Raw genomic sequence first — 27742 nt, forward strand, 5'->3', positions numbered from 1 at the left:
TTCGCGAAGTCACGAACACCAGCTAAATAGTGACATTAGTACATTACTGGATGCAAGGTAATAACGACTTGTAGAACTATATATATACAAATACATATATTTTAAATATGTTTATTATTGAGGTTTCTGTGGATTACTTTACCGGCAGAACTCTTATTTTAAAAGCGGAACACGACACATACCATGACGTTTGACAGGCGCGGCAAATGCTATCAGCATTCCCGTTAGCACGATAAACGTAGCAGCAAGACTGTATTTATGTGTATAATCACATATAAGTTTACTTTTGGTTAGCTGACAGTGCCACCAAATGTCTCGTTTTAAAAGGGGCGGAAAAATTGATTCTCGAGCTGGGTTTAGGACGGAAACACAAGTGTCTCCTGTCCCTAACGGGCTCCTAAAAGCAGCCAGAAAAAGTGGTCAGCTCAATCTATCTGGACGGGGTTTGACAGAAGGTAAAGTAACGTTAACGTTACACTACAGTGCAAATAGTGTACGTTCAATCAATTTTGAGTGATTAATTGACAAAGTCAGAGTAACAATCGTTATTCCTTTCTACCTGGCTGGGTTTATTTGAAGTAAGAGCCCTAGTTGGGGATTATAAGCAACATTTCTGCAACTTGATTTTGCAGTTCCACTCAGTGTCTGGAGGCTTAATGTAGACACACCAGAGGAGGCCAATCAGAATGTATCTTTCGGGGCAGACGACCGGTGGTGGGAGCAAACCGATCTTACCAAGCTTATCCTCTCATCAAACAAGCTCGATGTACTGTCAGAAGATGTTAAACTGCTGCCAGCTCTTGTTGTTTTAGATGTAAGTACAGATACAACTTTTAATGCTGTCTGCATAAGAGATTGCATTGTTTGATTTTGCCCTACTGCTCACTTGCAGCATCATTTCTATTTACCCAAATATCACCCATACCTTTTTAGCTATAATTCATTAGCTCAATTTCCAGGTCCATGACAATCAACTAACTTCATTACCCAAAGAAATAGGTGAATTGGAACAACTTCAAAGACTTGTTTTAAGGTATGTTTAACTGCAATTAAAGTCTGAGCTTGATTTAAGGTATTCAATGTTTACATTCTTGACACCCTTAAATGTATGTTGCCTAGAATGCCTACAGACAGCATAATATTTTAAATATGTTAAATGTAGTCAGTCTATGTGACAGGTTGCCTACACACCACATAATCTTTTCTATTTTGTGTCTTCAGTCATAACAAAATAAAAGAATTACCTGTGGAACTATGGGGACTAACAAACCTCCAAAGTCTTCACCTGCAGCACAATCAACTGGAACGCCTACCACAAGAAGTTGGGCAGTTGATTAATTTGGATGAAATTGTGAGTGTCTATGTTGTGATTGTTTAATTATGAAAAACAGGTAATTCTATAGATTTTGGTCTGTTCCATATGTGTAAATGAGGTTTTATTGTGTATTGCATTGTTGTTGGTGATGGTACAGTGATTCTAAGTGTGCATAATTTCAGTCATACTGTAAATGTTTATTATCTTTTTTTACTTAAATCAGTTTGTTGATCTCATTTGAATGGCAGGATCTCTCCAACAATCAGTTAGCAGAGGTTCCCGATGGTTTGGGCAACTTGACAAAGTTGGTAAAGCTCAACCTGTCTAACAACAAGTTAAAGAATCTGTCTCCTGCTATTAGGAACATGAAAAGTAAGTATGCACTTCAGGTTCAAAGGCAACCTACATTACTTACATAAGAGGTTCAATAAATGACAAATATATTAAAATTGAAAGCCAAACATGCTTTTTGGGTCAACATACTGTGTATGTGATGTTGAAGTTCTCTGCAAATTGACATTGCTTTTCATAAATTAATGACACCTTCTTTGTTTTACCTGATGCCATACATGAACTATCTGCAGCAAATGGTTGTGAAAGTCATGTGTTCTCCTTTGTGTAGATCTGAGAATGCTGGACTGCACAAATAATCAGCTGGAGAGCATTCCCCCTGTGTTGGCACAGATGGAGTCTCTGGAGCTGTTGTATCTGAGGCACAACAGACTATGCTCACTTCCAGAGCTGCCACAGTGCAAAACCCTCAAAGTATGACCTCACAGAGACACACACACACACACACACACACACACACACACACAGACATTATTTATTATTAAGCAGTACATTGGTGTGGTTCATTCAAGGCTATGATTAATGATTGATTAACGAGTATAAACAGCATGGTTTTTGTCTCTGTGAGTCATGCACGACTCTGGCTCTGTAAATGACAGCGTGGCTTGGGCTGAGCTCACTATCTCAGCCAATCAGCAGCATTGCTTCAGGAGTACTGAAGGGAGAGGTGTTTTTGATTGGCCTTTGAGTTCAAGTATCTTCCGTACTTATTCATTAGCACTTTTATCCAAAGCGACTTACACATGATGCCCATAAGTGCAAGGCCCAGTCTCCCCAAAGCAACTTTGAGGTTAAGTGCTTTGCTCAGGTGCACAACAAGAATAGTAGCTGTCCTGCCTTAAAGGGATATTCCGCCATTTTTGGAAATACGCTCATTTTCCACCTCCCCTCGAGCAAAACAATCGATATTTACCTTGTTCCCGTTCATCCAGCCATTCTGCGAGTCTGGCGATACAACTTTTAGCTTCAGCCTAGCATAGATCATTGAATCGGATTAGACCATTAGCTTCTCGCCTGCTAGCTTCATGTTTAAAAGTGACTAAGATTTCTGGTAATTTTCCCATTTAAAACGTGTCTCCTCTCAAGTTAGAAAGTGCAATAAGACCAACTGAAAATGAAACCTGCCGTTTTTCTAGGCTGATTTGACATGGAACTACACTCTCATCTGGCGTACTAATCAAGGCAACTTGCAGGCGCAGTGATATCGTACGCAGCATCTGAAAATAGTCCCCATAGAGAACAAGCAGTAGTAGTGCCAGTAGCTGCAAGTTGCCTTGATTATTACGCCAGATGAGAGTGTAGTTCCATGTCAAATCAGCCTAGAAAAACGCCAGGTTCCATTTTCAGTTGGTCTTATTACACTTTCTAACTTGAGAGGAGACACGTTTTAAATGGGAAAATTACCAGAAATCTTAGTCACTTTTAAACATGAAGCTAGCAGGCGAGAAGCTAATGGTCTAATCCGATTCAATGATCTATGCTAGGCTGAAGCTAAAAGTTGTATCGCCAGACTCGCAGAATGGCTGGATGAACGGGAACAAGGTAAATATCGATTGTTTTGCTCGAGGGGAGGTGGAAAATGAGCGTATTTCCAAAAATGGCGGAATATCCCTTTAAGTAGGACCTTGACGGCTCCTTTCTTGTAGGTCGTTTTAGATTAAAGTCTTTAGCTAAATGACTAAGTGTAGATGTAAATGTTGTTGTGTGAAGATAGATTGTTGTTTTTTCTCTTAGGAGCTCCATGTGGGGAACAACCAGATAGCGGGAATCCAGTCGGAGTACCTGAAACACCTGGGCGCCCTCTGTGTTCTGGAGCTGAGGGACAACAAGCTGAAGGCTCTGCCCGAGGAGGTCACTCTGCTGGAGGGGCTGGAGCGCCTCGACCTCACCAACAATGACCTTGCCAGGTGCTCATGGCCCCCTGTCTTACTGCTACTATCACCAGACTAAGTTCAATCTTTTGAGATTAGTAGTACCCTTGGGGATCAATAAAGTATCTATCTATCTATCTATCTATCTATCTGTACTGGTACAGTACATTAGTCTGGGGATTCTGCGCTGTATCTTGCTGCACAAGACGCATGATCAATGGGCATAGTTTGAATGACTCTGTACTCTTGGATAGTCCTTCAACCAGTCAGACCAATGATCCAAATGTGCCTAGTGGATAAGCCAGCTTGTGATTGGTTCCAGCAAACATGGAAAGGACACAGGAGAGATAAATGTGCAGGTTTCCAGCCTGAGCTTCAGGGTGAACTCCAATCACCAGCAGACCGAGCTGGGTATACCCAGTCTAACCACAACTACTGTACTACTACTAGCAGTGATAATAGGAAGGATAATTTAGTGACATTTTATTGATTTGATGAACTTTTCATTGTAGGAAAAAAAACATTTCTGCACCTAGAATTAAAACAATAAGTTCTTTACTGTAAGGCATTAAAAAAACATACTGCTTAAAATGAATCAATGATAATGACTTCTCCTGGTATTTTCCGCTCTATTATGCATTGGTATATTTGGTCATAACACCACACTCACCGTAATCAATACAGCACAGAATCCAAGTCAAGAGGAACATGTGCTTGGCTGAATGGACCTAATTAGCGTGGTGTTGGTGGTTAACAACTCGTCTTTGTTTTCTTTCTGCTGCCCTCCCTCTCCTCCTCCTCCTCCTCCTCCTCCTCCTCCTCCTGCCCCTTCCTCTGAATGAGTCAGCTTGCCTTGCACTCTTGGCAACCTGCCCAATCTGAAGAGCGTGTCTCTGGAAGGAAACCCTCTGCGGGGCATCCGGCGAGATCTCCTGACCGTGAGTGCGCCCTTCAGTACTCGGCCGCTTGGCCCGGCCTCAACAGCTGGACGCTGGCGGCGGTGACCACACTGCACAACATAACACAACACAACACCCCCTCTGTCTGTGTCTCTGTCTCGGTTTCGCCACAGCGATGCGTTTCTGCTCACTGACCTCGCATCTGTCTGTCTCTCTTTCAGAAAGGCACCGGGGAACTGTTAAAGTACCTTAGAAGTCGCATCAGAGGTACAGCAGTAAGAATTCGGTGTGTGTGTCTGTGTGTGTCTGTGTGTGTGTGTGTGTGTCATGTGTGTGAGCTTTGTTAATGGACAGCATTTTTATTTGTTCAGGCCCATCGTGACAGTCTGTATTTCCCATTTCTGTATTTATTATGTATTATTTCCCCCCATTGCAGATGATCCAGATGGTAGTGCGACAGAGCAGCCCAGTACAGCTATGACCCTGCCCAGTCAGGCAAAGATAGATGTACACGCTATTAAGACACTGAAGACTTTAAATTACAGGTATGCTTTTATAAGCCCCTATAGAAGCATCAACGTTTTAAAGACATGTCATGAGTCATCTTGCATGAGGGAAACAATTTTCTCTAATTCTTCCGCAGTGAAAAGCAGGAAGCGTTGATACCTGACGACGTGTTTGATGCTGCTGCGGAAGGCCCTGTTTCCTGTGTGAATTTCTCCAAGAACCAGCTGTCAGCAGTTCCCCCCAGGTCTTTAATTCCGAAACTCATTTTTGAAACAAGCTCTTTAGGATGTTCAATTTTCCTGACTGTGTCGGCCTCAATTTTGTGTGACACAGCGCAGCACAGCAGCCAGGGCATTAAGTCTGTTGATGCATGAACTAAGGCTAGGCCTAATTTAATTTAATTACAAGGCTAAACCATTTAGCTAATTTAGTACCATTCTGTTCGCAGCCTGTTCCTGGTGCATGTTGGAGTCTCAAATGAGAGCCCAAACTTAGCAAGATGGAGGCCACAGACTTCACTGTGAAATTCATGTCATTGTTAAAGGAGAACTCTTAACATAAATCTCTGTTTCTCGAGGTCACGTAGTATTGTCACTACGAAAATAAAACAAGCCAGGCAGCTACAGTGTAACGCTTTGGGGGTATCTTTGAAATCATGACCCCAGAGTGTAGCACCTTAGAACCGACAATACTCTGTGACTTCAAGAAACAGAAACCTAAGTGAAAAATCCCCTGTTTTCTTATAATGCATGTTGGTAGAAATACCAGGTATATTCTGTGTTTAAGGTCCAAAGGACTTAAAGTCTTTACTGGACCATGTTGGAATGAACCCTGCTTACCACTACCGGGAGTCATCCAGCAAATCACCATCCTCAACTCTGTCTCTTTTATTTATTTTTCGTTTCATGTGAAGGCTTATTGAGTTGAAGGACACAGTCTCTGATGTCAACCTTGGCTTTAACAAACTCACCAGCATCCCACTGGAGTTTTGCATGCTGAAACAACTGAACCATGTAGATCTCAGGTAAACTACCTGAGAATGACCAACTCAAGGCTTATTCTTTGCATAGCATATTAACTATTATCAGGTGTGTAGTGTTTTTGAAAGTTTGGCTGGTGAATTGCAGGTAATAACTGAATGGAAATCAATTATTGATAATAATTATGAACTAATGTGAAAATATTTGACATCATAGTTGGCAGAGGTAGCACTGAATAACACGGTCACAAATAAAAAACAATGTGGTCTTTTCTGTTCAGAAACAACTTTCTCACTGCGCTGCCACCAGAACTGAAGGATCTAGCCAAACTAAGGAGCATCACTCTGTCCTTCAATAGGTATTCAACTTCAACATTTTGCATACAATGTTTTACAAAGTAACCCAGTTTATTTTAAAGCCTCGTCATCATAATCATCTTCATCATCTTTAAAACTCCTCCACAGGTTCAAGGCTTTCCCAGATGTGCTGTACAAGATACCCACGCTGGAGACTATTTTGATGAGTAACAATCAGGTCGGCGCTGTTGACCCAATTCAGTTGAAGGTGCTGGAGAAACTGTCCACTTTGGACCTGCAGAACAATGACATCATGCAGGTCCCCCCGGAGCTGGGCAACTGTACCAGCCTTAGGTAAGAATGCCAGCCATCGTCATCCTCATTCTTCCTATCTTTCATTCATACTTTCATGAAGTAGTTCAGCAGAATTCTGTAGGACTTCATTGGTCTTGAACACAGCTGCACGCAGGGGTGGAAATTAAAATTTGAAAATGAAAAAAAATCAGCCAATAGCAGATTTCTGGTCAAATTAACCAGCCACTCAATGTTAAGATATGACTTTGTGTCTGAAATCCACCAGCCACTCTCACATTTTACCAGCATTTGGCTGGTGGCTGGTGCCAATTTCCATCCCTGGCTGCACGGCAGTCTTGTATTGACTTGTATTGAATATAATAGAACACCAAATGTGGTGCCTTGGGTATTACAAGAGAGCCAGACCTGTGCTGGCTGGTTTGCATGCCAACTTCAGTGGATATCTGGGAAGCACATAGCATAGGTGTTTTTGACATGACGTCAAAACTATTATTTCCTCACATTGTGTTGCTATATCTCGGCCATTTTGATCATTTCCAACAACAAAATAAATCACAAAACATGTTCGAAGGCTCTATGTTGAAGCCCCTTGTCAAGCCCTGTATCTCTACCATACTGGCGCAGACGGTACAGTTATAGCTGCACCACAATGGGGCCTCATGAAATAATCATGCAGTGGCGTTACTGTGACTTCATGTAAAATCAAACAATTCCTGAATTATTAAAAGCTCAGTCTTAAAAAAAATTAATTAAAAAAAACTCTTGCCATACCCCCACAGAGCTCTGTCGCTGGATGGAAACCCGTTCCGAAATCCCCGCGCAGCGATCGTGGCCAAGGGAACGGATGCCATCCTTGAGTACTTGCGCAGTAGAATTCCCACTTGATCTTAACCGTGAACCCGAACATGGCTGGCTGGGTGGGTGGATGTGATGTCCTCATACTTGTCACGGCTTGAAAATGCATGATTTATTGTTCTCTTCCTTCCATTTGACAATGAATTGTTTACACTCAACACCACTACCATTCAACAACACTACCAACGGCTCCTCTGCCAAAAATCCAGTGTTTTACCAGCAGTTTTCACTCTTGTTGATTGACATGATCAAATTGTGGTTGAACAGTTGTGGGATGTGTGTCTTAATGTTGGCTTTTTTTTGGAGAAATCAAACTGGTGCATGTTCACATATTCAGCACTTCCTGGTGCACTTTTCTCCTCTGTGATGATAAAACATAACTGGTGCACACTCACCAGCATATACTGCCAATTTATTTTTACCAAATTGTTGGCTAAATTATTGTCTAATAGGCTGTTCTTAAACCTGTTCAGCTGTTATTTACTTATCAGCCTGCACTTATTACATGATTATGAACCTTGGTCTTAATGAAAAATAAAAAAAACTTTTCCTATTGTATGGCAAATCAAACTTTTATCACCTTAAAATACTTTGATATGAAACCGGAAACAAATATTGAATGACTGATTAACTGACTACTGGTGCAATTTGCTTTCTGTCAGAAGTTTCTGCTGTCAATAAAACAGGACTTTGCTAAAAGTTAGTATGGTCTGCATTTGTTTTGTCAGATTGTAAGAAAGCTTATGTAAATTAAACACATAAACATATGTTATTTTCGTGATCTGTGATTTGGGTGGGTTAAAATCATTCTGTCTAATCCAAATACATACAGTACATGCAGATGAGAGCAGTCTTATAGGTGGGTCATTCTATGAACGGGTGCCGTCTTCCACTATAATGTTTTCAAAATGTTCATTAATCAAAAGTCAACATCTTTTCATACATCTGCAGCATTAGAGACATGATCACCCTCCAAAATATTACATTTGCCCATTTTTCTTTGTCACATTGAAATATAATGGATTGAAATATAATAAAGGACCTCAGTTATTGACTTTATTAACATGAAAAACAAGCTATTCCTGTATAATTTGTGTGACAAGGTAGAATTAAGATTGATAGACCCCCTCATAGTAATGAAAAAAACATTCTTTGTGATTTCAAGCTATTATGCAAGTTAAATATGATTTTATTCTGAATAAATATGCCTAATGTCATCAGGAAAGTTAATCTGTGTCAATCCGGATGCATGAAAATGGCAAGAACCCTTGAATTATTAGCTTTAGACTTTAAAAAGACACTTCGGTTCTGGCCTGTGCCTTCTGCATCTCATCAAATGTTCTGGACGCAAATGGAAAATGATCCATTTCATAGAATGACCCATTTTAATCAATTCAATCAGTTGAAAGACCACAGTGTAACAAACGGTAACAATAGTGACGTTTTATTAATTTTACAATAAAGACTTTCATACATTATTCAAAACACCCCTTAGATACTGAAAAAATCTGTACTTCCCCAAAGCCGAAAATGGCTCTGTAATCTGCTGCACAGTATTTAACTTTTTGTCATTTTTCAAAAGTTTTCTTAATAAAATGTATCTTAAATATGTACAGTTGGCATCTGCAAAATGCATTCTAGACACAGAATATATATATATACCCTTTTATCAATTACACATTTGTGTGTTAATTCAGAAATGAAACTGGAAGGTTTAAACTTGCATGTGCAAATAAATAGTATGGTAAGTTGTCACTCAATCCACCCTAACTAAACTGAACAATTTTTCTTCCTCATGATAAAAAAATGACTTCTTTACACACACTCACAAAAAGAAAAGAAAACGAATGAAGCAGCATTCAAGTCCAGTAAGTCCCCACACTGCTGAAGCTTAGTGTACATTCACAATCTATAGGAATAAATTATCTCCATGTGTCTTCATTCACAAGTATTTACATCAATACTGCCATTAGACGCAATAGTACCATATATAAGCTTTATATTTAATAGTATTTTAAACACATACAAAAATGACAATTTTGTATATTCATATACATATATATGTTTATATGACACAAATTCACATGTACTGTAGAAATAACTTTACATGTTGAATACTACAGCATTTCTTCTTGTGTCCTAAAGCCTCCTCATCCATACAGTGTTTCTGTTAACCTTATAAAATCTCACAATTTGAGCAAAGCTAAGTATATCAATATATTTTTTAAGAAATTATTACCTGAAAACATTTAATAAAAATATTTATATTATCAAACTTTTTCACAATAGTATTTGAAGTGTATATTTCTCCAAACGTAAGTTTGGTGTCTGGTATCTCGATTTTGATAGTTCAAGCTTAACTTGGAGCAGATGTTTGGAGGGAATGGGGACGGGGGGGCTTTTCAATTTGAGGTGCTCAGATTTGTTCAAAAACTCACATCTACTGCTACATTATTCAAAATAAACCTTTTTAAATGGGGGCTTGTTAGGATTCTATTCACAACAGGGGATACTGTGGCACCAGTTTTCCACAATAATGATCCGTTTTCCCATGAAAACACTTGAACATTATTGATCAAGTTTCAATATAAGGTCCTGTGAAGCTGAAGCAATCCCCAAACCAGCAATATACATGCTGCGAGACATTTCTTAAAAACAACTACAATAAAACAGTTTCCATAAAGTGTAGGCATGCTGTAACATTAAAGCTTAAAATGGATCTCCCCGAATATGAAATGACAGGGGTTGCCTAGTGTTATGGGCAAATACAACTCTCTCAGTTAGATTTGATAGTTCTCATTGCATCACAGTGATTACATTTAGTGTGTCTGCTCTGTGATGCCACTCGTTAGAATCCGTGCAGTAATTCTGCTCCTGTGTGTTAATATTTCTGTTTGTGTGCAGTTTAGTGAATTCTTTCCTCTCCTCTAAGATTTCAGGAGAGTAATGTTCAGAACTTTTGGCAAGTTGTTTTGGCACTGTTTTCACATTTATCCTCTAGGGTTTGTTACCAACACATAGAGGTAGCAACATTTCGCAAAAACCTCAAGAAAAATGAGCATGGCATCTGGCTGAGCAGAACTTGGTGTAAACCATCTTTGTAGGCCTTTTCTTTACCCAAATGGACCAGGTGGGGGCACTGTGGCCCACTCAATTAAATGTGTCATTGCAGATAAATTAATGTAGCTCTATTGCTTTGGGATTTCTCTTTTTTTCCTGTTAATTTGTGCAAACCCATACATTATTCAACATTTACTAAAGATTCTAGGACACGCGCTGCAGTGTGGGAAAGTGGCATAAACGTCTTACAGTAAGGTTTAAGTAGATGGAAGGAAATTTGTAATATATGCTCTTGATCAGTATTATTTTCAATAACTTTGATTAAAAAAATGATCCTGTAATTATAATACAGGACAAATAGTTTGTTTTTTTTCTGTAATAATAGAACACAAGCTTAAAATAGGAAAATTGTATTTTCGTTTCTCTCATACTCATTTCTCCTATCGTTTCACATCTTTGTAAGTAAATGTTAGTATTTACACAAGGCATATACAAAGTTGAGGCAGTGTTGATGGTGAATGTACCTCTAAGCGCCAATGTGCTTCCATGCTCTGAGATTAAAATGAGTAGCTACTTGGGAAAAAGTAGGTACAAATGAATAAAGGCATAGAAATGAGCAGAGAACAAAGCGCACCCACCTGCAGCCTTAGGCTGACAGATGGAGAGGACTGCTGTAGTCACATCGACAGGAGATTTGACTTGAGCATGTTTTATGTACTGTATGAGTCCGTATTTAACCATATAAGATATGTATTCTATTTTACATTTGGCACTAATATTTGCCATTGGTCCAGCAATTGGCAAATGTCTCTGTTCCTATGTAAAAACATTTGAGTTTGTATGGACATGTGTGCGTGAATGCATGTCTCTCAGATGGCGGCTCGCTGTGAAACCGATTTGGTCTGGATCGGTACGAGACCAGTTCAGTTCCAGAGCTTGCAGCCATCTGGGATGATATATGTTTACATGTTTTTATACATATGTTCAACTTTTCTTGTGTTCTTTGTCAGAAGTCACGGTGTCGTAAAAAAAAGAAAGAAAGGAATTCATATTGTGCTCTCCCTCAAGATTACCAAGTCCACAGTTTTCTGGAAATTCTTCAGTAGAGACACAGCAGTTTCATGTTCGATGTGTAAAAAACTATGTCCATTGGCCTGTAACGCAAGAACGAAGCACATGATGAACAATCTGCAATGGACTTAGAGAGGGGCGAAGGGACGAAGCAGGCATCAGGAGCAGAACAGGCCTAGCTCAGAGGACTTAAAGACACACCAAACTGTCAAAAGAAGGAGAGGAAAAGGAGGGAGAGAGAGAGAGAGCAAAAAAGGAGGGAGGGAGAGAGGGAGGAAGAGAGAAGCACATCGGGGAAAAGAGATCATGCTGTTAAAGGAGAGAAAAGTGGAAAGAAGCTGGTCTTAAGAGCTCTGTTCCTCCGCTAACACTTCCATCTGTGAAGAGAGAGGAGAGAAGAGGAGTCTGCGTTTTTGCAGGCTAGGACGTGGGCGGGAGAGAGGCTTCTACTGGCACACATTGAAAGCGACACAGAAAAACGCACCGAGAGGGGGAAAAGACAGGCCAATAACTATAGGGAATCGCAAAAATCCCCCATCCAGTTATTTGGGCACATGTAGCCTAGCGAGTTCCGCTAGCCTACAATGTCAGACATTTTGGGAGCTGACTGATGGGACAGACAAACACTGTCTGAGAGCTTTTACAAAGACCACAGCTACTAATTATTACCCACTTAAACGTTTAACAGTGAGCGTGTAATGTATACTCTCCCTGCCAGGGATGTTTGCTATAAATACAAGTGTTTCTATCCTCTACCTGGTTATTAATAACCTTAGCCACCTCAGGTTTCAATTTTCCCATTGGCCTACTTTTGGCTAGCAATGAAAATGCACCGTTAAGATTACATTTTCAGCGTGTTTAAATACCAAACTCAATACGAATTAGTGCTTAGAACCAAAACATAAGACCAGATTCAATCTGCAAAGTCAGAAAGGTAGAAAGGATAGTTGAGGAAAAAGGGTTAAAGGAGTAGAGCTTTCACATCGAATAAAAATAATCTTTTGTTTCTTTTCGCAGTTCAGTCACAATCACTCATGCCATTTAGAGCAATGACATCCAGTAATTTCTCCTTCTAGCTGTTCAAACACTAAACATTGAGGAAGCTGAGCCAAATGAGGATAGACTTCGGTACAAGTGAAGCATGTTTTGAGGTTTGACGCGGTCAAAACAGAGGGGTCCATGCTTACTTGATTGACACACATCCAACACATGATGCCACATGCAAAGCCTCTGTTGGCGATGTGGCGACAGCTGCACTGTCACAGACAAGGAGACAATGTGGGGGCGATGGGAGACAGAGTTACCTTCAGGATCTTGTCCCCTGGCTGCAGGGCGCCGGCGGCAGGTCCGTCAGGCTGTACCCTAGTAACAAAGATACCCTATAAGTCAAAAGTGATATGAGGTTAGGAATCACATGGTGGAGATGGTTTAGAATCTTTGCCTTTCAATCTCGATTGGTTCCTTTGCAAGCTACAGTAACTGACCATTTTTTTGGCTTATCAATGTTACGGTACTGTTACCTTATTATGATCAATTATGCAGTCAGAGCTAAATGTCAATCAGTGGACTGCATAGACTACAAATGGTATCGTTTTGGAATTAAAGGAGCATGAATTATTAGAAAGTGCCAATATTTCAGCTTCATAACAGGAAAGTCTATTCATATTTTAACATTACTCTGTAATTTGTGATCTATTGTAAGTTGCTAATGAGCAATAACTGAATATTTCATGTCAAGGCAGAGATTATAAAAGCACCAACAGCTCATCATGTCTGAATGCGCAGTACTACACCTGCACAGTCTGTCTGTCACTGAGGCCTCGACTAGTGTCTGCTGTACTGAACATAGTGTGCGCAACATACAGTACTGTCCCATGCAAAACGCCACGTCAGGGGATTCCGTGAGGCTCTGGAGATCCAGCTTCTCTGATGATCCCACAAGAACCGAATAGAGCAAGATGGATTAAGTTCAATAATGTGCGGTGAGTGTGGTTATCCTCGTAATGTGATGCCACGAGAACGATGCCTGCATGTCTAGTGTAAACACGTCAATGTGTATGAATCAGAAGTGCAATACCATCACAGAGAGTCCACAGGGGAGAGAATGCCAGAAATATTTCAGTACTGTGGAAGAACAGTTTATGTGAAGTTGCGACTCAACTGTATGCACATCTAATAATATTTCAATTGACAATATGAAGTCTCATTTCACAGATGTTTAACAGATATTTCATATTTATCTCATTTTGTTAAATAATGTACTATTTCAATAACTATAATGATTGAGCAGGGGTTGGCAAAACATGCAGTGGTAACAACACAACGCACTTGGCTAATGCACAACACAGTGCACTGCACCAGCCCGTTTCCATGGTAACTCCTGAGCAATACAGAAAGACCTGAGCCATCCCTGCTTTAAAAAAAAAAAAAAAAAAAAAAAAAAATCTGCAGAGCTACATTTGTTGCGATGGCAGAGAGACTCATTACAGGAAATGAATGAAACTTGTCATTTCGGTTAACTCGAGCCGGCAGGAAATACATTTGACTTTCCTGGACACAGTTGTTTATGCGGAGCAGTGGTGCGATCATGTGCGTAGTTAGTGTCTTACCATGTCGGAGGGCTTGAACGGGTTCCCCTGGCCACTGATTCCCCCTGAGATGCTGAAGCCTAAGCCTGGATTCTTCTCGATCCGCACACAGAACTGTCACAAAGGGCGGACGATAAGACACGTCATCAAAATCACATGCCAATCAACATCTAGTCATCATGCTGCACACTGCCACTACACACTTCAATCCAAAACAGCTACCAAACTGCACTAACAAGGAGTCAGTCGGCTATTTTAGATATAAGAGATTTTTTTCCCCATTGGCAGTAAAACAGATCTAAAAGCACTAGTCCATGACACTCATGCTAAGGACATCCATCCCACAGCTGTCATCATCTAGAGCCACATCACAGCCTAAGAGGGTATCCTTTACCAACACCACTCTCACTCCTGTTGTGGTGCTTCATTAACGGTGCATTAAATCATGGTGTCAGGTGGTCTATCCCACAGAGTCACACCTCTACCAGGAAGAGGTGCCTGCAGTATGTACCATACCAATCTATGACTTAATTTACTGGATAGACCACTAGACTGAGGAATAGCAAACAGACTCTGAGCAATTCTCCTTATATCCTAATGTTTCTCATGATGACGTAAATAAAGCATACAAGTGATAGACCTTAATTTCCCAACTATTAGCCGTGGCTTATACACAAAATGTCTTCAGCTATGAGGTTAATACACAGGGGCAGTTAATAATATAGTATGAAAATGATTTGGTTTCTTTTAACTTGCATAAAATACTGCCCTGCGGCTTATACACAATGTGGCTACCACTGTATAGATAGCCTACTAGACTGAAGAATAACAAGCAGACTCTGAGCAACTGTCTTTCTTATGATGATATCAATAAAGCATACAAGTGGTAGTCTATAGATAGCCTATTAGACTGAGGAATAGCAAGCAAACTCTGAGCAATTCTCTTCCTGTCTTTCTTACGAGGACGTAAATAAAGCATACAAGAGCTCCTAAATCCAGAGGGCATTAACTGACGTCAAGAACATAGCCGCACGCTAGCTGGGCCTACAGTATGTTCTTCTGTCTACTCTAACACACCGGGTTGGGCCAGACCTGCTCCTGGAAGCCGTCCATGCTCTTCTGGCCCTTGGTCTGGACGAGGCAGCGGGCACTCTGCGGCCGGGGGCTGGTGGTGGTGATGGGCATGGGGGGCAACGGAGACTGGTACTGCTGGATGGAGATCTTGTTGATGGCGCCCTCGTACTGCTGCTGCTGCTGATGGTGTTGCTGCTGCTGCTGCTGTTGATGTTGTTGATGCTGTTGATGCTGTTGATGTTGTTGATAGGGCTGCTGCGGCTGATACTGATGCTGCTGCTGATGCTGCTGATGGTGTTGGTATGGCTGCTGTGGCTGCTGCTGCTGGTGCTGCTGGTACTGCTGCACCTGCTGTTGATGTTGCTGCTGCTGCTGCTGCTGGTGATGGTGGTGGGACTGCTGCTGCTGCTGCTGCTGCTGCTGCTGCTCTCGGATCTGGCGGTGGGATGGCGTGGCGGAGGCCGTGGCCGAGGTCATGATCATGCTCTGGGGCTGGTGGCCGACAGCCTGGGAGTAATTCAGCCCCGGGGGCAGAGAGTCGGGATGCTGCAGACACAAACGCCAAACGCTTACACGCAGCGCAGAGCAAAAGAGGCCCGCAGAGAGTCCCAGGAGATGGGATATCACCCATGCACGCCACACAAAGATACTACTAGGCTTTTATTGTACTTATTTAAATGTTGTTCTATCAAGAGGCTATAGAAGCAATGTTATCAAGAGCTCTATGGAAAGGCTTGAAACAGTTGGATGTGAAAAACTCCTCATGATTCTTATCAAACTGTAAATGTCACTGCTGAACTCTACTCCACTGTGCTGCACAAAAAGAGCAATGGAGTATTTAGAAACAGTTTGGGCCTGTCCAATACCGGCCAACTTCATCACCTCCTGGTTTAAAATCACTCAGAGTGGCCTATCTTGGGGTCCATTTGAACTTGAGTATCCAATCATTCGTGGCTCTACATCTGCTGAAGATGACCCATACCACCAAAAGTACTCTGAAGAGGCCGGTGCAAGGCTCGGAGAAATGCCATTTCAACAGGACCTGTATGTAGTTTCTCCACTACGCTATTACCCTGCCTCCACGTCTGCCCTGATCAAGAGTGCCCCGCCAGCAGCAACATCTAAATGCGCACTCCGGCTTTGAAGCCGGCCCGCTTCACTCCAGTCTCATCTGAGACTCCTCTTACTCAAACTTTCTGGTCCAATTTAGCCAGAGAGGCTGCGGGAGCCGTGCATGACGCATTAACGCGAGAGGGAGGGAGGCCACTTCACACGGCCTCGGCTGCGCTCCTGGGGGCCATTTCAGCGAGGCTGAGAAGCTCCTCTGAGAGCGGCCAGCACTAGCGCTCTCTCTCTCTCTCTCTCTTTCTCTCTCCCTCTCTCTCTCTCTCTCTCTCTTTCTCTCTCTCTCCCTCTCCCCCTCTCTCTCTCTCTCTCTCAGCCTCCTCGGCGCTGCTCTGCTCTCTCTCTCTCTCTCTCTCTCATCTCTCTCTCCCTCTCTCTCTCCCCCCCCTCTCTCTTTCTCTCTCTCTCTCTCTCTCTTTCTCTCTCTCAGCGCTGCTCTGCTCTCTACCTGCAGCCATTTCAACTTGCGTCACAGCATCTCACCTCCACTCTGGCCCCCAGGCTCAAACACAGCAGTAAAGTACTGAGAAGTTCTCGTCTAGTTTCAGTCCAGGGTTTCCATTTCAGAGAGCTTAGGCGATAACCTTACACTGATCTAGTGATGCAGTACTAAAACAACTGAAAACAAAAAAAGCCACAATGCACTGAAAACACTGGATGGACATAATGATAATAACAACATAATAATAATAACAATAATAATGACATACTGTAGATACACATAATATAAATATTACTACCTTAGAACAGAGGATATTAATGTCATGAAGCTATAGTACCTCTCAAGGATGAACCCACACTAAGCACTACCAGCAACCTGGGTTTTTTTTAAAGAAAACGCCTGCTTGGCTTGGGAGACAGGGAACGGTTTGCTTTTCAAATTCACATTTTATACCTCCTTGGCTCCTCTTGGGTGTCAGGTGTGCCCGTGATTTAGACCGAACACAAGTGGACTCGAGATCCAGGATGCTTCTTAAGATGTGCTACATTATCCGTCTCCACTGAGCAGCACAAAAAAAACCCCTCCTGAATGACAGCCAGGGAGACACTGACAGAATATGGTTGCCAAGGAGACCGGTGTAGAATAAAGCACTGGGAAAATGATTCAGTGGCAGTCGTTGGCAATTACCCCTGACATTTAACACTAGAATGGCAATCACAGCTAAATTAAGCAGCACAGCAGAACCGCGCAGATGGACCATAAGATGTGACTTAAGATGGTGACAGGGGGGAACAAGCCAGAGCTTTTATACGAGGGCAAGTGTGCGCTTCGGCTTAATCGTATTGTGGCCTCGTTAATAAATAAGAGCACGTTCTTATGAGATTACAATGGATGAGGTGGGGGTTGAGTACTATTCAAACAGAGCGAGGATGGAAGCCCTCTCGTTGAAGACATATCACACAGCGCTACGTGGAGATGGTCTCTCAAATGGGATCTTGTGACTTAAGCCCCCTCTATAACACCGGAATATGAGTGAAGTGAAAAGAGCGGAAGAATGTTCTGGAATGTTCAATATATGTTCCAAGGCCACTCTGTGCAAACATTGACGCTTTTCATTTGCTTCCACACTTTGATGAAAAGATGAGAAATATCTGTGAGCATTGATGTTAGTCTGTCAGAAGCACTTTAGACAGCTATTCTCTACGGATATACGCCCTCTCGAAACACTAAAAGAGGGAGATGTAGGCATAATGTCTCCTTCTGGAAATCAGCGGTGGAAAATCTGTTTGTTGTTATTTGTCAGTTTTCACTTTCTTATATCTGGGTTTCTGCTCAGCATGTCCTTTGCAGCTGTTGTTGCTTTAATGCTTGTCAGTTGCATGCTTGTCAGTCTTCTCTATTGGGGTGCAGTGACATCTCCAGTAATACTGCACATGTGAAGTTCTCATACAGTATTTTAAGGTACTGTATGTTGAATGTATAACATACTGTGTGTGTATGCATGTATCACTTTGAGATCATTTATTTGATGTAAAGCGCAATATAAATAAAATGTATTATTATTATTATTATTATTATTATTATAATGTCACTACAGTATGTCATTCACTTTAGACTCAGTAATAGCAATATATGGACACAGAAGCAGCTGATATCAGGCACAAAGGAAACTGATAACTAGTAGCATTCCCATTTTCTTTTAAATGCGGATTTACAATATGCCCAAACTATTTATGAGATATATATTATATTACAGACACAGCCTGTTACACTTTTACCGTAATTTCCCGACTATTAGCCGCGGCTTATACATTAATTTTGCAAAATTTCTTCCGCTATGAGGTCAATACAGGGGGGCAGTTAATATGGTGTTAATATGGTTTTGCTTCGTTTAACTTGCATAAAACACTGTCCTGCGGCTTATACACAATGCGGCTTATATGCGGGAAATTACTATGTCTATGACCATAATGTGTGGAATTATGACCAAACTATCTGAAATATATATTATATTACAGATACAGCCTCTTACAAACAGTGTGAGGTAATGAGATTATGTCACTGTGTCACACACTTTGAACTCTTTCGCCTTCCTCACAGATATTGTCACTTGTTTGGGCGGTGGTGGTTTAGCCTCTGTCAGCTACGCATCTCTATCTTCCATGTGCAACGCCAGAAAATCATGTTTAATACCAGGGGTTGACACCTGAGCAAGGAGCTTAATCCTTAAATTGTAATTAGCAATTAGTTCTCAGTAAATCTGGATAAGAGTATCAGCTCTTAATAGTCAGTTAATTTATTCAGAGTAAATTTATTGATCTAATTGGTTAAAAAATTAAGTCAATCAAGCCGCTTTTGACACAAGCATCTGCCAAATACCATGAACAAAATAGGGTAAAAATGTACTACGTAAGAGGAACATGACACTGTCATGACACATGAACCCTAACTGTAACCACTAACCCTGACTTGTCATGACAAAAAACGAATGGCATGACAAAAACCGAATGGCGTTATGTCATAAACATTTATGACTTGTTTATGATGTTCATGACACATTCATGACAGTGTCATGTCACTCTTATGTACAGTAGATACCTTCAAGTACAGTGTTCCCCAAAAGAGTGTGCTGGTGGGTCCATTGGAGCCTTACCTTCTTCATGAGGCTCTCTGGGGGCACATCTCTCCTGCCCAGTGAGTAGGGTGCCCACTGGCTGCTGGGGGAGAGCACCTCCTGCCCGTTGTCTAAAATATTGCTCTGCTGAGAGGGGGTCTGACAGGGGAGAGGAGATCTTAGAGGGAAATGCATGACTTGCACAGCACTCTTTCTCAATGCTGTGGAAACAATTACAGGAGTATCAATACCAGCCCCAGTTTACAACAACTGTTTCATTCGGAGGGTGTAATAATTCTACCAACATGTCTGTAAGTTACAAGTTTTCCTATTTTCCAGATATAATAGGCAAACCTTCTATGTGAAAATGTGTTCTTTTTTGTTTTGTTTTTGTTTTTGTTTTTTTGCTGATCTCTCCCTGACCATATCAAATGGAGATTGTCTTTTTTCCCCCATTGGCTTGAAAGCAATATTGCTTCCAGGAGAAAAACGACTATTGTAGAAGCAAGCTGCATGTCAAAAAATATGAGCAAGCCAGACAAGAACACAATATTGGCCTTTGTTTGCAATACTCTATCTGTGGCGGGCCGGCTGGCCATTTGCTGTCCCTGACTGCCGTCTGATAGCTTCTTAAATGGTAAATGGATTGCAGGTCCTTCAGAACAAACACCGAATTGTGCACCGTTTGAACTGAAACATAGACTGCAGCCATGCAACACAAACACCTGACAGTGAATGAGCAGAAAGACGAGAGGCAGAAGAGGAAGACAGGGAGAAGAGAGAGAGAGAGCAAGAAAGAGACAGGGAGAGCGACAGACAGAGAGAGAGACAGAGAGAGAAAGAGAGAGCGAGAGCTAGGCCTGATAGGCACTGCTGTGTTAAACTGGGAGCTATGGATAGCTTTAACATTAGACATTTCAAGAAGTGTTGCTATTCTAAGCTTCAAAAATGTTAACTGTATGTCTTGGCTATTTTTGACTCAATACAGAATCTGTTCATAGTCTGTTCACAGTTTGATGTGGATACCAGGAAATGTTACATAATAAAAACATCATTCTGTTAAAGAAAAGAAATTGTCTTCATAAGACTTTTTCATTTTTTCCATATTGCAAGGTGAAGTTACTGTAGCCAAAAAAATCATGCATAAACATGATACTAGCTACTAATAGTACAAAGACTACACGCTACTTTAGGTTTTGGAGTCTCTTTCGTGTTATACTCACATTTGGGAGAGGTAGCCACTGAGCAGTTTGGTTGTCATGCTTTGTGTTATTGTAAAAGTTTATAGTCATGCTTCTGTTGGCATGCGGTGCCTCATAGCCTCCCGAGTACAGCATGCCGAAGTTTACTGTGTTGTGCTTAAGGACGGCGCTCTGAGTGAGAGGAGAGACAACAAGAAAACCAACAGCAACCACGAGACATGAGTGACATGGGGGGAGCCACACAGATATAGAGGTCGCACAGAGGTCGCACAGAGGTCACAAGGTCACAACGAGGAGTCGCACAGGGCGGCAGCGAGGAGGGCGATGAGGCCACACGCCACACACACGCGCGCGCGCGCACGCAGGCTGCAACAGAGTGGAGTGAGCTTTCGACAAAAACACTAGAGCAGTAACAGCAACAGGAACAGGAACAGTTACATCATCACTAGCGCAACACAAGAGCACAGTCATATAAATACACACTCATGGCTAACAGATTATCCAAGCACAACAGGTAAAGGTATGTGAGGAGAAAGGTATGTGAGAAAGACTGTGTGCTGTGGAAATGTGATAGACAGGTTGTTGAATGGGTTGTGTTTCACCATAGGAGGATTGTGAGTACATTTAACAGTGGTGGTGATAGTGACTGTAGTGTGGCTGAGCTGAGGTGGATAGTACTTAAAGCAGTGATATTACCAGTGTTCGAATTACCATAGGGCCCGGTAGTGCCCAGCCCCCTTAATTCTGGCCAGGGCACAACTAGTTCTGCTCGAAATCACTGTCTGAGGGGGCCAACCAGGCAGGCTGTCGAGGAGTCTCGGGACTTTAAAATGCAAGGGGCAAGGGAAGGGTGCTGCCTGAAGAAACTCGTCATCGCAGGCAACACGTTGTACCTACTTCGGCAGAATGCGAGAGAGGATTCTCTGCGCTTAATGACATTGACTACAAAGCCCGAAATCGTTTGCGTAAAGTACGTCAAAAAACACACCCATTCTTCTCTGTTTCATTGCTCCGTGATTGTTAGTTGCAGCGAGATGACAACCTCTATTGCACGAAAGAGCAGAAGCGGGGCTTTCCAACGAGACTAGACACTTGTCTGTACGATCAAGTATGAAAATCCTGAAGTTAAATCAAAGTAGATCATATTTACAGTCTATATTGCTCTGTGTTCACCCGTGCATACGCTTGAATCATTCGGATCGCACAGACATGCCATATCAAATGAAAGAGGAGAAACATAGTTTTCCATTGATACCAAATACATCGATCCTTTTGTGTAACAAAAACAGACGAAGTGACAAACAAATAATAATGTCATATAGCTTATGCTACTATTCGTTTGATTTACTCGTGAACCCGCGATTAAAACGATATGGCACGCATACCAAATGAAAGGAGAGACACAGAGCTATCCTCAGATACCACATACAACCTTCTAGGTCATAAAACAGACGAAGTGACAGCAAAATAATAACTTCATTTAGCTCCACTTACCCCATGTTTTTGTGTGGCATAATAGCCTATGTTCATTATCATGTGTTTCTCATACAGTATGGCAAGGCACATTCATAATCCGGTTTTCAGATCCTAGCAAACTCCGGTATGGTATCCAATTCAAGACTCATATTGCATTCAAATTGGTTTGACAAATATTTGTCGTCAACACCCCCCCCCCGGTGGGCCCCCCCGGGAACGACAAGGTAATTCGAACACTGGATATTACTAACGCATCCGTAAGGGTGATTGGTGTCATCACACAGTCAGACATTGCATTGAGTGACATACTGAACCTACTGTATGTGGCTATGGCTAGTCAATTGACTTGTGTTGACTTAGCATTACCTGGTGTGGAGTCTCCCCAGGAGTTCAGCGTTCTTACTCACCCGATCTAATCGTTTGGCCTCTATGTGTCTGAGGAGCTGCTGCCTCCAGTCCACGGGCATCTTGGAGGCGATGTCCTCCGGTTTGGGCGCCATGGCCCGCAGTTTCATGTCGGCCGTGTCCATGATGACCTTCTCGTTGCAGGTGCTGAGGTTGTAGTCCGAGGGCATCTTCTCCAGCAGGGCGGCCATGGTGGGCCGAGCGGAGACCGGCCGCGCCTGCGACGCTCCGTAGGTCTCCGTGCTGTAGCTCCGCGCAGAGAGGGGGCGCCGCTGAGTCAGGCTCTTGGTGGGGTAGCCCATGATGGGCTTCTTGGGCTCCTGGTAAGAGGAGTAGTCCTCTTCGTACCTACCGTTGCGCTTGTGGAACTGCGTGTCGCCCATGGTGGACATGCTGTTCTGGTGCTCCAGCATGGGCTTGAACTGGGAGCGGCCTCCTCCTCCTCCTCCTCCTCCTCCTCCTCCTCCGCCGTAGTGCTGCTGCTCGGCCTGCAGCTGCATCTCCTGGGCCTCGGCGACACGCCGGAACAGCGCCATCTCCGTGGAGCTGACCAGGGAGTCGGCCCGCCGCAGGAACCCCGGGCGCGAGCGCGGCTGCGGCTGAGGCTGAGGCTGAGGCGGCGGCGGCGGGAACTGCAACTGCGACGCGTTGTCCTCGTTCACCGGCGACTGGCCCGGGTAGGAGAACATCTGGTCGGCGGCGGTCTGGTAACCCCGGTAGCCCCGCGGACTGACCAGCTCCTTGGGCAGCGTCTTCCCCGGCTGGTTGATGTACTCGGGCGTGTTGGGGAACGGCGGAGGCGCCCGCCGCTCGGGCTTGCCCATGTCCAGATGCCCCTGCGGGTTGAAGCTCTGGTCGAAGTGGTAGACCTTCTTGGGGATGGCGGGTTTCTGCTGCTGCTGCTGCTGCTGCTGCTGATGGTGCTGCTGAAGCTGCAGCAGGGCCTTGCTGCTGGAGCTGTAGCCGTCCAGGTCGTCGTCCAGCAGGGGCACCGACTGGCTCCGCGACATGCTCTGCTCCATGGCGGGCGGGAGGTCCGGCCTGTCCACGCTCCCCTGGTTCTCGATGCTGGAGCTGTAGCTGTCCAGCGGGATGCTGTAGACCTTGTAGGAGCCCATGTCGATCTCGTCGATGCTCTGGGACTTCTTGAACTTGGCCTTGACCTCCTTCATCATGGGCGAGAGTCTCTCCGAGCTCTTGCTGATGACCAGCGTGTTCTTGGTGGGCTCCTTGCGCGCCTGGCCCTGGCCGTGCGCGTAGACGGTGGGGTGACCCCTGCCGGCGCCGCTGGGGTCCCGCTGGTCCAGGAAGCCCCAGCCTCCGGTCAGCGGGAAGGTGCCGGGCAGCTCGCCCATCTCCTGCTCAAAGTCCTTGCGGTCCGGGTTGGGGCTGTTGGCCGGGGTGAGCTCCAGCTTGGAGGGGAACGCGGTGCGGTCCTCGAAGGGGCTGGGGGTCCGGGTCCAGTTCTGCCAGGGGTTGGGGGGCGCCGGGGGAGGCACTTCGGCGTCGGGGGTGGTGCGGACTCCGTGGAAGGGGTGGCCGGGCTGCTCCAGCTCCAGGGGCACACCAACGATGCGCTCCTGCCTCATGAGGGGTCGCCGGCCGTGCGCCGAGGCGCTGTGCGGCTTCGACCCCAGCATGGGGTTCCCTGCGCTGCTGCTGCCCCCGCCACCCACTCCACCAACGCCAACGCCGCCGCTACCCCCTCCGCCGAGGCCGCCTCCCACGCCAACGCCACCAACCCCTCCGCCCGGCGTCTCCATGGGCGCCTCCTCGGAGACGAAGCCCGTGTTGTCGTAGTGCGGCGTGTCGTTCCAGCTGTCGAAGTTGTCGCTGAGCGGCCGGCGCTCGCCACCGCGCTGCTGCAGGGTGCTGGAGGGGGGCGTGTCCCGCTGACTCAGCAGTGGCTTCGTCTCAATGGGCTTAGGGAACGACTGAGCCAGCCTGAGAGAGAGAGAGGGGTGGAGGGAGAGAGAGAGAGAGAGAGAGAGAGAGAGAGAATGAGAGAGAGGGATATGGAGTGCAGTGAAAGAGGGATGGAAGGAGAGATGAAGAGAGAGAGAGTGAGAGAGGGATATGGAGTACAGTGAAAGAGGGGTGGAAGGAGAGATGAGATAGAGAGAGTGAGAGAGAGTGAGAGAGGGATATGGAGTACAGTGAAAGAGGGATGAGGGAGAGATGAAGAGAGAGAGAGAGGGATATGGAGTACAGTGAAAGAGGGGTGGAAGGAGAGATGAAGAGAGAGAGAGTGAGAGAGGGATATGGAGTGCAGTGAAAGAGGGATGGAAGGAGAGATGAAGAGAGAGAGATAGTGAGAAAGGGATATGGAGTACAGTGAAAGAGGGATGGAAGGAGAGATGGAGAGAGAGAGAGTGAGAGAGGGATATGGAGTACAGTGAAAGAGGGATGGAAGGAGAGATGAGAGAATGAGAGAGAGTGAGAGAGGGATATGGAGTACAGTGAAAGAGGGATGGGGTGGGGGGGCAGAAAGAGAGAGGGGTGTAAGGAGAGATGAAGAGAAAGAGAGTGAGAGGGATATGGAATACAGTGAAAGAGGGATGAGGGAGAGAAATACAGAGAAAGGGTGTGGGGAAGAGAGAGAGAAAGAGAGAGAGACGAGGAGATGGAGCAGAGACAGAGAGAGAGGGAGAAATAGGACGAGAGTCCAGAGGAAGAGAATGGAGAAAGAGAAGAGAAGGCCAAAGGTAGAGAAAGAGAGATGAAAAGAAATGGAGAAGGGAGAAGGGGAGAGAGAGACAGTGAAAGGGGGGAGAAAGAGAATTAAGTAGGCAGATAGATAGACAGAGTGAGAGAATGAGCCAAAGAGAGTTCAATACAAAGGAATGGTGTTAAAAGGAAAGGAGAGAAGAGAGAGGAGAGAAAAAAAGGAGAGAAGAGACAGAAGAAGAGAAAAAGTATTGGAGTGAGAGATTACAGCTTGTCAGCATGAAAGAGTCCACTGAGAGTGTGTGTGTGTGTGTCTCCTAAAAAACACTCTGGAACACGGCATGCATCTCCATAACGACGAGAGCAGACACGCTGATCACCTCAGATTCCACATGCATACGTCCCAATATGAGGGACACTGGCGTCTGAGCGCGTGCAGACTCCAAAAGGATTATACAAATGTCTGAATGTAGGATCCTCTGTGGGCTTCTCGTTCAAATCATGACTTAATTTGGGGGCTATGAAAAAAGATTTTCTTTGAAGTAAGAAGGCTAAGATTTTCAAGTCCACTTTGAGAGGCTCATTGCGATGCATTTCAATGAGGCTCTCAGTGGTCCCACTGACTTTGGCTCTGAGAGAGAGTTGTCATGATGAACTTGTCCAAACCCTTGTGGGTGAATAAATATTCATTTTAATGAGGGCAAAAACCAAAGTATGAACACTGCACCTTCAGAAGTCAAACCTAACTTCAAAAGGAACTGTTAAAACATGACTTGAATGAATTTCACAGTTGCACAATACTGTAGATTTTGTATTACCGTCAATAATACTCAACTTTCATCATACACATACACACACACAGACAAATACACACACACACACACACACACACACACACACACACACACACACACACACACACACACACACACACACACACACACACACACACACATAATCACATATAAACATGCACATACTGTACGCACACACACCTGTTGGTCCAGTGGGTCTGCAGAACCCCCTCCTTCCCTGCCGCCTGTAGGGCGGCGACATTTCCCGGTGGGTTGGAGGAGCCGGAGGAGCCCTGTGAGGGGGAGTAGTCGGAGTAGGTGGCCGAGGATCCGCTGTTGTTGAGGCAATGCATCTTATCAGGGTCCGACTCGTCAGTAGACTCTGCAGAGAGCCAGGAGAGCACGCAAGACAATGTTTACACATTGTAAACATCACTGTGTCGGATTCACGGCCTAGCACAGGCTACTGGAGTAATACTGTACTGTAGCAGATCTTTTCGACTACACACGTGTTGTGACATTTTGCCACCTTTTCCATCATTCCTCAGGCTGGCTGAGTGTATTTTGTGCACAGAACATCTGGTGACACCAACACATGGAAACAATCAACAAAAGTTCAAATTGATGTACAATTATTTCAATGAACCAAAACAATATGGCCACCGCAGGCTCTCTGGGTTTCGCCAACCCTGTTCTCTCCCGCAATGTTCTCTCCCTCAATGTTCTCTCCCAAGTTTACAATTTGAGCTGCCTATAAAAGGATTTATTTCTGAATAATCATCATTTGTGCAATCCTACAGTAAGCCTCTGCACAATGAACTGCAATTAGTGTGTGTCATTACAACCTTCACCTAATTAGGAGAACAACATTCCCCAGAGACACTCTGTATAGTTATCCGGGACTGCAGGTCCGCTCTTTCATCTTCCTGAAGGAACTGCATATTCATTCGGAATGAACGTTACTGTAGCAAGCACTGGAATTTCTTGCACACTTGGAGAACCTAGAGGCTTTTCCAATATGGAATTATTTACCTGAGCCTAAGGAGCTCCAAAAACACTGAGACAAGCACTGGAGTGAAAGACAATCAGTAACAAATTAATATATATATATATATGAATAAAACAGTTGTTTTGAAGTAACGACTTCAAAGTTATGCTTTACAAAGGGTCGAACCCACATATTTAATTGCAATCTTACGTCATTGTTGCAACTTTATAAAAAAAGGTTTCACCTCTTTACATAGCAGTAAACAAACAATGGCTTAATTTGGATGTGACTTCTTGGACATGTCGCGTCCCATAGAGTGACGTGTAGGGCTACTGTTACTCATGTTTTAGTGATGAATGCTTGGATTTGGATGATTACAAAGGCTGATTGCATATTTGCATACTTTAGTGTGTTACAAACACGGCTTATTATGACCCACACTATTTCTATCATCTTCTGTCATCTAGGGTTTGTGACAGTTTTGCCTTGAACCAATATAAATCATGTTGTAATTTTCCATTGCAAATATCTTCTCTTGCATATACTGTATGTTTACATAATACAGTATACAGTATATTGCAAATGTCTGCTCTTGCATATCTGTTTATGCAAGAGAAGATATGTATAATGTTCATAATGTATATTTGGGATATAGATGAAATATGAGACATGTTCAACATACCTTTCTTCTCTTTGCCCAGTAACACAACCTTTGGTTTGTACATGGGAGGCTCCACCAGAGTGGGCCTCATGTCGGAGATCCGGATGTCATTGGGGGAGCCTCCCAAAGAATCCTGGGAAAAGAAAAACACACTCTGACTTCCTGATTGTGCCCACGACACGCCCC

At 43.8% G+C, this 27742-nt stretch overlaps 2 protein-coding genes across 3 annotated transcripts in view; one reads left to right on the top strand and one right to left on the bottom strand.

Annotated features, from left to right (window-relative positions):
• Positions 1 to 191: 191 nt before the first annotated feature.
• lrrc40 (leucine rich repeat containing 40) lies at positions 192 to 8092 on the top strand. Of its 2 annotated transcripts, none has more exons than XM_062556292.1 (15): positions 192 to 455; positions 633 to 814; positions 960 to 1033; positions 1222 to 1351; positions 1564 to 1687; positions 1938 to 2080; positions 3401 to 3573; positions 4385 to 4475; positions 4658 to 4703; positions 4873 to 4981; positions 5080 to 5187; positions 5857 to 5967; positions 6204 to 6281; positions 6388 to 6573; positions 7314 to 8092. In XM_062556292.1, exons 1-15 carry the CDS (start codon positions 311 to 313, stop codon positions 7417 to 7419), a joined length of 1806 nt encoding a protein of 601 aa, XP_062412276.1. In that variant the 5' UTR covers positions 192 to 310; the 3' UTR covers positions 7420 to 8092. The 2 variants fall into 2 exon arrangements, with proteins under 2 accessions (XP_062412276.1, XP_062412277.1); XM_062556293.1 differs by having other exon boundaries at positions 663 to 814.
• A 725-nt stretch (positions 8093 to 8817) lies between these two features.
• Positions 8818 to 27742, bottom strand: part of lrrc7 (leucine rich repeat containing 7) — a 53427-nt gene continuing 34502 nt past the window's right edge. Inside the window, 10 exon segments of the mRNA XM_062556964.1 lie at positions 8818 to 11603; positions 12825 to 12899; positions 14130 to 14222; positions 15201 to 15383; positions 19358 to 19522; positions 22449 to 23348; positions 23391 to 24102; positions 24202 to 24390; positions 26109 to 26289; positions 27578 to 27676. Coding sequence (XP_062412948.1) covers positions 11496 to 11603; positions 12825 to 12899; positions 14130 to 14222; positions 15201 to 15383; positions 19358 to 19522; positions 22449 to 23348; positions 23391 to 24102; positions 24202 to 24390; positions 26109 to 26289; positions 27578 to 27676 — 2705 coding nt within the window. The 3' untranslated portion in view covers positions 8818 to 11495.

Source organism: Sardina pilchardus, chromosome 15, assembly GCF_963854185.1.
Source record: "Sardina pilchardus chromosome 15, fSarPil1.1, whole genome shotgun sequence".
In the NCBI taxonomy this organism is placed as follows: Eukaryota; Metazoa; Chordata; class Actinopteri; order Clupeiformes; family Clupeidae; genus Sardina; species Sardina pilchardus.

Excerpts from the sequence above, each read along its gene's own strand:
- lrrc40 (XM_062556292.1), top strand. The coding sequence starts at position 311 with ATGTCTCGTTTTAAAAGGGGCGGAAAAATTGATTCTCGAGCTGGGTTT. Across the intron at positions 456-632 it reads TGGACGGGGTTTGACAGAAG|TTCCACTCAGTGTCTGGAGG; the intron begins GTAAAGTAACGT and ends TTGATTTTGCAG. Across the intron at positions 5,968-6,203 it reads CTGAACCATGTAGATCTCAG|AAACAACTTTCTCACTGCGC; the intron begins GTAAACTACCTG and ends TTTTCTGTTCAG.